An 8,607-nucleotide genomic window follows, 5' to 3' on the forward strand; every position below is an offset into this window, starting at 1 on the left:
AAATTGACTTAATCAGCAGTAAAACTGCTGCACATGGCACAATCTTGGATGCACACCGGAAAAAAGTTAGGCCATGCTTTCAGCTGCAGGAGGTGGACCATGCTTTGCTTTCATTAAAGCCAAAACACTAAGCTTGTATCACAACAGAATACAACAGACCATTCCGCAGACTAAATTTCTGCCATGCCTAACAAAAGCGTCCTTTGCACAGGCTAAAGGTGCCAGTACCAAAATGGGAACTTGTAAATCATGTTACTAAAAAACCAAGACAAAATCCATTATTAAGAAACCCATCTACATTCGCAAACTGTCTGCGGACACAAAGATAACTGGACTACTAGACTGAAGTCTTCAACAGCCGGAAGACAAGGACACATGTTTCTCGCAAACTACGAAGTAGTGGAGCAAACGCAGATCGTCTGTATCCCGCTAATGTCAAAGCCATTGAAGCTGGAAGCTGCTGCTTTCGTATAGGCACCCATCCTAGGAAAAACTAGCCAATCGCCACAGTCCATGAGCGGCAGCCAGGCATTCTGCACAACGGTGTCGAGGCCATCGCAAGTTGGACCGAATATTGTCGACTGGCATCCATCATTGCTAGAAATAAAATCCTTGCCACTGCACATCTGTAAGCTACGAACTGATAAAGTGGCATGGTCGTAAAGCAAGCAATTCATGGAGCCATAGATTCCATCATTAATCCAATACTCTGCAACTTTCGACCCATCCTTTTGACGTACTCTACTGCCAAAAACTTGTGCTGCCAGAGTAAAAGACTCTTCTGCAAAAAAGCGACCAGGCTCGGCTATTACTGTTACTCCAAGGCCCGGTGGAAAATACTTCTCAATAGCATCATTTATGGAGGCCGCTGCCGCAGAGAATGAAACACCCAATCCCCCATCAGAAACAAAACCTCCTCCAATGTCCAAAAGCCTCAAAGAAGTTAACCCCATTGCCTTGGCTGTATCAAATAGCAGTCGAGCTTGAGCTATTCCCTGAGCGAAAGATGAAGGGTCAGAAGCACCACTTCCAACGTGAAACGCGATACCGACGACTTTCAGACCAAGATTTTTTGCAACAGCGAGCAAGCTCTCACAATCATCCATCTCTGCACCATACTTCACCCCAAGAGGGCATCTGGCACCTGCATCACAGACTCTGATTCGGAGAACAACTTCAGCCTGAGGATTCAACTTATGAAGCTTGTACAACTCCCCCTCAGAGTCAAATGTCGTGAGATGAACATCATTATTGGCAGCATGCAAGATGTGTGAAGGCATCTTACAAGGATTGGCAAAAATAACTCGATCCCCTCCAATGCCCAAACTTCTCACCAAGTCAAGCTCGGCCTTGCTTGCTACATCAAAGCCAGCTCCAAGGACAGATAGCAGAGCCAAGAGAGGGACATCAGAGTTGCATTTAACAGCATAAAATGGGTGCACCCGAGGCATTGCTAGCTTCCATGTTCTCCAAAGCCGCAAAACGACACCTACATCCAGAACATAAAAAGCATCCTCCATTTTGGAACTCACTATTTGCTTCTTGATAAGATTGTCCAAGTCCTCTGATTTTGGACCAACAAGCACTGGATCAATAGCTGAAAGAAGATGTTCCAGTGCAAGACCACTGCAAAAATAACTTGTTTCTTTCAAGCAAAGGTAAATGTTACTAACAACATCTTCTGGCCTGTTCTTAAGGATTTCACTTTTCATTGGCTTGAGACACTCAAACTGACTTGGAAGTTTGGAGATGGCAGATTGAAAACCGGCCTTCTGCTCAGCAAAAGTATGAAAGTACACAACCCCACCACCCGGAAGCCTTTCCATGCTGTAATTATCACACACATATCCATATGGTAATACAGAAGCACCCCATATTGGTGATTTGGACAAGACAGACGCCACACTACTGACGTGAACCGCAACAGAAAATGTAGCAGGTCTGAAACACGAGAGAACATCATCAATAAGGACCTGAAAATTCACCTCACTTGGATTGTAGCCCATAGCCTCAAAGCTTGCGTAACTGAAGCCCTCTTCAGGAGTAACATGGATGGTTGACACGGCATCTCTTTCCACTGAATTCATGGAATAACCACAAGGATCAAAAACAAACTCACAAATCTCAGACTTTGGGAGTAGCATGGCAATACCAGACTTCTGTGTCATGTCAGCAGCATTGTAACAATTTTCTCTGTAAAAGCTAGCAGCCTTTGTCCTGTCCAGATTGGTCATACATAACTCCAGGGTATAAGTAGGCAAAGCAGTCATTAAAGTGCCATCACAATCCACAACTGAGGCCACATATATGTGCCAGTTCTGTCTTTTGCAAGGATCACCCAATACATATGCCTTACTGCCAAATCCCAGTTTCCCAAAAACACCTTCAAGGTACTCCACCTCCTGGTTGAAAGTTCCATGGGGGTATGGCTGCTCCTCGGGAAAGAGAAAAGAGCTGCGTGTGTACTTGCAGCACTTTACTTTCAGGGACAATCGAGAAGCAGCATTGAGTACGATAGGGACGGCATTCAAGAGCTTTGTGGTGCCACAAGTTTTAATCACCAGTTTGAAAGGATAAATGAATAAACTGGACTCTGAAAGGACGTAAGAGTCAACTTCAGCATTACTCAGCTCTGAGACTATTGTACACTTGGCCACGGTTAGAATCTGTTCAATTTCTGTACGAGAGAGAGCTCTCAAGCCTTTGCCATCACAAAGAAGACTAGGACAAAACTCTAATTGCAACCTTTTCTCCACACCTTCAAACCCTTTTGTACTTCCAAACTGTGTATCCACCACATCTTCCAGCTGAAGCAAAATCCCCATCACTCTATATTCCAAACTTTCTGATAATAGACAAATCTAACCCTACAAGGGTGTGTGTCCGTCCTCCCACTCCACACACCCCCTAACCAACTAGCAGTTTCTTATTCAAATAGCCTGCTCCTAGTTACCCTCCATAATGGCATCAGGATGGCTTCCTAGCACACTGCAGAAGCAATAAAAAACCAGCCATAAGCAAAGCAAGAAAAAATTATGTTTCACCACAACTCTTGCAACATCAAGCCTCAAATATGTGAGATAAGGTATAGAAAGTGATGAATGGCATACGTTGTAATAAGCAGCACAGTGGAACTTCTCAATGCCTCCGTGTGGTCGGACCTCCTCAATCACATAACCCAAAGGAGCCTCATATTGCACTATACTAGACTTTTTGCCACCCTTGGTCTCCATTATGTCATTCAGACAAGCACCTGCAGCACAAAAAATGAGTTATCGGTTACTTTTTGAAGACACAGTAAAATACCAGTAAGAGATTTCAAATATTGACCTGTATGATTGACATTACAGGACTCATAAGACTTAAAAAATAATTCAATTTTCTAAAACAGACTAAAACTTAAGAAAACAAGACGCACATGATTCTTCAACACATAAAGCAATTCAACTGACAAGATAATAACACCAATACCCAGATGGGTCCAATAGAAGCGAACACTCACCTTTGTGAATCATATACTTACAGTGGTCATCCACAACACGATATTCCTACTAGCTCCATCAAGCATTGTACAACATCCAGATATCAAAGTGCCCAATGGTGAGCGTAGGACTAGGTAAAACCACATATGCCACCACCGACACCCACACACACCCCGACCACCCCCCCTCCCGAGCATGCATCAATAATAGGTATGCACTCTAAGATCTTCTCATTCGACTGAACAAACATTCCCCTGACTACTAATAGCACATACCGATGTGTAAGCTGCAAAATTACACAACATCCATCTTTTGGCATGCATGCACAAAATTAATTGGTTCATAAACAAGAAGCTCCATAACACATCACATCTTCATGCATTCCAATGACGAACAAGGAGACCCTTGGCATTCTGATGCAACATGGTACACAGATGAACACCAAAAAACATTTTGAACAACACCAAGACAACTTATTCTACAAACCCCAACCTTGAAAAGTCCATCACATTATAGAACACTCAGGTATCCTTGATTTCAACTCCCAATCTAACAAAGACAAGAGTTAAGCACACAAACTCATGCCACAGGCTAATCACAAGCTGCTCCGTCCCCCTCTCTAACGTAGTTGTTCCACAGCATAACAGCCCAAACAATTGAACAAAGAATGACTAAGGTTCTCTTTCCAATTAAAGTTCCATGATACTGAAAACTGGACACTTCGAGGCCAAGGCACTGACATCCAGTTGACAGAACTCCAGAGATCCCAACTTCATCACCGAAAATACCACAAAACCAAGAAAGTTCTTGATAACACCCTTGTCAGTGTTTAATTGCATGCATAGTATTTCCTAGTACACAAGGCTGACAAGAGGAGCAGCGTAGGCATTTAAAGCCCCCAGAACTGGTGTGCTTACCAACGTTTCTAAGGGATTCTAGGTGAAGATCTCATTCTGAATAGTTCTTTCCCTACAGAGTCACAGAAACAGATAAAATTCCTGTGACGACCACACAAAATACCTGTGACGACCAGAGAGAATAACAATGCCGTTACTTGTCCTCAGATATGCTCTTAAGTAAATTCTCCCTCTCTCCCACTCTCACTCTCTCTCTCTCTCTCTCTCTCTCTCTCTCTCTCTCTCTCTCTCTCGAAAATCAGAAGACAAAACGCACACAAGGACGCACTCGGGAAAGAGCAGCCCTACCTCAAGACGCAGGGAGAGCCGATTCGTCGCGCGATGTGACAAGGATCGAACGCGAGAGGAAGAAGAGAGGGTTGTTAGGGTTGCTGATCGAGCGCTCTGCGTGGGTAGGTCACCGATAACGCGACTCGCGAGAAGCTTGAAGAGGTTGGAGAGAAGCAAACGGGCGCGATTTTAAAGGACAAGCTGGCAAGCACGAAGCTCTGCTCGGATCGTCACCGCACACGTTGAGCTCTTTCCATGTCATTCTCCACTCACTCATCTTCCGCCTCTCCTTTTTCCTCTTTTTTCCCCCCCTCAAAAAAGAATTAGGCTGGTAGTGCTTGGTTGGCATTCGTGCAGCAATTTAGAGGTGTTTCGCACACAGCAGGGCGGGGGTAGAGAACTTCAAAGATGACGTGCACAGCAGGGGTTGATCCGCGTTTAGTGTGAAATGCCTCTTATGTGGTTTTTGGACTGCATACCTCCACACTATTGGCACAAGCATGATCAAATGGGATCGACGGTGGGGGTCATTCGAGCCATCGGATGTATTTGTGTAAATTCGGTTATCGAGTACATTTGGGACAGTTGGGTTGTCACGCACCTTGAGCCAATAAGGGATGTCTAATGGTTTCCTCTATGGTTGGTGTTCAAGTTCGAGCTCTCTCTCTGTATTTGGCATTGAAAAGTAGCCCGACAGTTCATCTCTTCCAAGGGGTGGGGCTCGAGCAACATTTTTTAGGTCCGGAGAAAGAATGTTGTTCCTTCACCCTATCAACGTGTACCACAGAGGACGCACGCACTTCCCCATCTGAACCCAACTTTAGTAAAGGGTTGCATTTTGGGTGCAATTGGAAACCATTGGATAAAGCTTGTTGATTAGTGCCACATGGTAGCAAACTTTCTTTTTTACTATTTCTTTTAGGCCCTTGTGAGAGGTTGTTGACATTTGTGTACCTCTCTTTTTAAAGAGGGGCATTGAGTATTGGGTCATACACAATCTTTCTAGTCCTCTTTCTCCTTTTTTGGCTTGCTATGGGATGATTGGGGAGTGACTCGGGTGAGGTGATAGGGATTTCATTTTTTAAAAAATTGTGGATGAGGAATAAAGGGATTTGCGCATTGTAGAAAATTGTCGAGCAGTTGGTTTCTTGGTGGTCGAGCCACAACATGAATCAAGAATAATGGGTGGCAAGGAGAGTGGAGAGTTAATGCTAGCGCTCTCCCTCCCCGGGCTCTCTCTCTCTCTCTCTCTCTCTCTCTCTTTGTGTGGCATCTCTGCCTCTCTCTCCACATCACCACCTGTCCCCATCCTCTTCCCGACCACCTTTCCCAACACGGTGTAGTCCTGCAAAAAAGGTGGGAGCAATGCATGGATTGAGGGCCATGTGCTGTCAGGTTTAACAGGCAATTGAGAGAGATTCTCAACAGGGTTGGACCGAAGGGTAAGATCTACAACAACATCTTTTGTTTTAGGAGGCAAGCATTGTATGGCTATGAGCCTCCTAGTCAGCCTAAGAAGAAGACAATTGTGCGCAATTGCCTATCTAGATGTGTTGTGGGCCACGCCAAGGGAGGATTAAGTTTGAAACATCTAAGAAGGTTGAAAAGAAGAAGCCTTTTGTCAAAACGGACTCTACCAACCATATCTTCAACTTGGAAGACATAGAAGTAGGCATTGAAGAATGGTTAACGAATGAGCAGTTTTGAGTGATGGGAGGAGTTTCTACCCATCTTTTTGTAGCGATTCAATGGTTGAGGAATGAGTAGCTTTGGGTGATTAAAGGGGTTCCTACCCATCTTTTTGCAATGATTCAAGGGTTTTAGAAAGTGCTCGTTGGTATTGACACAAATTTCATTGTCACATCCAAGAGCCGATCATGCCAAACATCTTGCACTCTTCATCCAGGCTAGCAACAGATCTTGCCTTTGCATCATCAAAGCCGTGTATGTTCATTGTGTTGGAAAGCACTACAAAATTCAGAGAGTATACACGTTAAACATAATTCCATAGCCACTCCTCTTAGCGGCTTTTCATCAAAGTTGGAGCAGGTGTCTCAGGTCATAGCCAACCCTTGCCTTGTCGGTCCCATAATCTGTGAGTTCTAGCTTCCCTGATTTTTGAATTGATCCTCAATAGGCCTTTCCTTGGAAGGGCTTCCCCTTGGAAACCATTGTGTGATTGTCTTATGACCATTTCGGGTGGTTTGCATAAGAACTAAAAAAATTCCTTGATAGGCCATTAGCATCATGAACTAAATATACTTACCATTAGCATCACAAAGCTCGATCGACGCATCATGGAAACTTTCATTTACTTCAATTTCGCATGGATGCATCATATGCATGTGCATAAAGATCTGAATGTGATTGTTGAATACGTTACAATAGTTCATGATTTCATCCAAGATCTTGATAGGGATAGTGATGTGAATGTGATTTGAATGTTCAGTGATTGTCGTCTTTGTGCAACTGCTAAATATGTGTTGTCTATTGTGTCGGTACTTAGAGTCAGTGTCTATTGAACTAGTTTTCTGGCTTATGTTAGTTTTGCAAGCGTAATCGAGTGCGATTACAATTCTTTCAGGAGGGGGGAATGTCACAAAGTGATGACGTTGCATGCCCAACTAGAAGAGAAATTTGCTTACATGTATGTACATGCAAGGGCGAGAGTGCAAAATTCAACACAGAGAGGTTGTTTTGCCCCAAGAAAGTACAGTTCACACTACATGAAAGCTCCAAAGGGCGTCAGACATGTAGATCTATGATAGAAGCTATTACCATAAGCAAAAATGACGAAAAACACAACTAGAATATCTTGAGGTGTTTGTAGAGTACTTTCCTCTACGCCATGGTACATCGGTCATGTTTTGACTGAGGAGCACGACTTCGTTCAAGGCTATTCACGGGCATGGCTTGTGCAAAAACACTAATGTGTTACATATTTTACGACCTTTAGATTTTGTGTCTTTAAGAAGTTAAGGCGGCTGGAACAACCATAAAAATCTACTAAAAAGCAAGGCTTTTAAGGCACACGACCAATCCAAGGGATGTAAAACTTGTAGGATGCCAAAAGGCGGTGATTCAAGCAAGTCGGTAAGTACGTTAAATTTAAAGTTTATAATTATGTACTTATTCACCTTTGTAGAATTTCCTATGAAGACAGCTTGGAAAGCAGAAGTTGCTTACATCAAGAGTGGTTTTAAAGTCAGGTACATTTGGATAGCTAAGTTTTCCCCTTTCAATATTGGGTACTCTAGAGTACTTTTCTGATTCTCACTAAGATGTACGACTCGACAAGGTCGACTCTCTGTGAAAGCTAGACAAGGTCCATTTTCTTTTGCATTGACATTCGTATGTCAACAACAGTACATGTTGGTTATGAGTACACAGGCTCTATGATGTTTTATCTTTTAGATATATTTATGCAAAGCAAGGCTTCAATTTTAGGGCATATCACATAGAAGCTTCCAAACTTTGGAATATGTTGTTAGCATACAAACTTGGCAGAAACTTTGCATGCTTTTTCACGAGAGGCCGGTATGAACCGCCATCTCTCCATTTATCAGCATACATGGCTATGAGCCACATTCAAGCGAAGGCAATGGGCCTCAGATGGGCGACAAGGTTATACAATTTCAAGTTCTTCTTGTTTTTTTGTCTTTAACCTTTCATTTGAAAAAGATTTCCTTGTTGTGCAAAGCAAAGTGATTTGACAACCTTAACGAGGAGAAGGCTTCTACTCCGTGCTAACGTACTACCCATTGATGTAGGATCAAGGGTAATGGCACACATGCTTGGTGAATTGGTAAGATATAAGCTCACATTTTATGCTTGGCAACATTAAACTGTGATGTATCCATGCTAGTACAGAGTGTGCTAGGCACGTATGGTATCGGCTCACACTGTTGAGACCATCATTGAAGACAAGGGCTTATCAC

At 43.3% G+C, this 8,607-nt stretch overlaps 1 protein-coding gene across 1 annotated transcript; it reads right to left on the minus strand.

Annotated features, from left to right (window-relative positions):
• Window positions 1–252: 252 nt before the first annotated feature.
• Window positions 253–2,966, minus strand: LOC147448889 (lysine decarboxylase 1-like). The gene has a single exon (XM_086521326.1). It carries the CDS (start codon window positions 2,823–2,825, stop codon window positions 390–392), a length of 2,436 nt encoding a protein of 811 aa, XP_086377452.1. The 5' UTR covers window positions 2,826–2,966; the 3' UTR covers window positions 253–389.
• Window positions 2,967–8,607: the final 5,641 nt, after the last annotated feature.

This window comes from Adiantum capillus-veneris, chromosome 10 (genome assembly GCF_014529385.1).
Source record: "Adiantum capillus-veneris isolate H3 chromosome 10, ASM1452938v2, whole genome shotgun sequence".
Taxonomy (NCBI): Eukaryota; Viridiplantae; Streptophyta; class Polypodiopsida; order Polypodiales; family Pteridaceae; genus Adiantum; species Adiantum capillus-veneris.

Coding starts and splice junctions, on each gene's coding strand:
- LOC147448889 (XM_086521326.1), bottom strand. CDS start 2,825: ATGGGGATTTTGCTTCAGCTGGAAGATGTGGTGGATACACAGTTTGGA.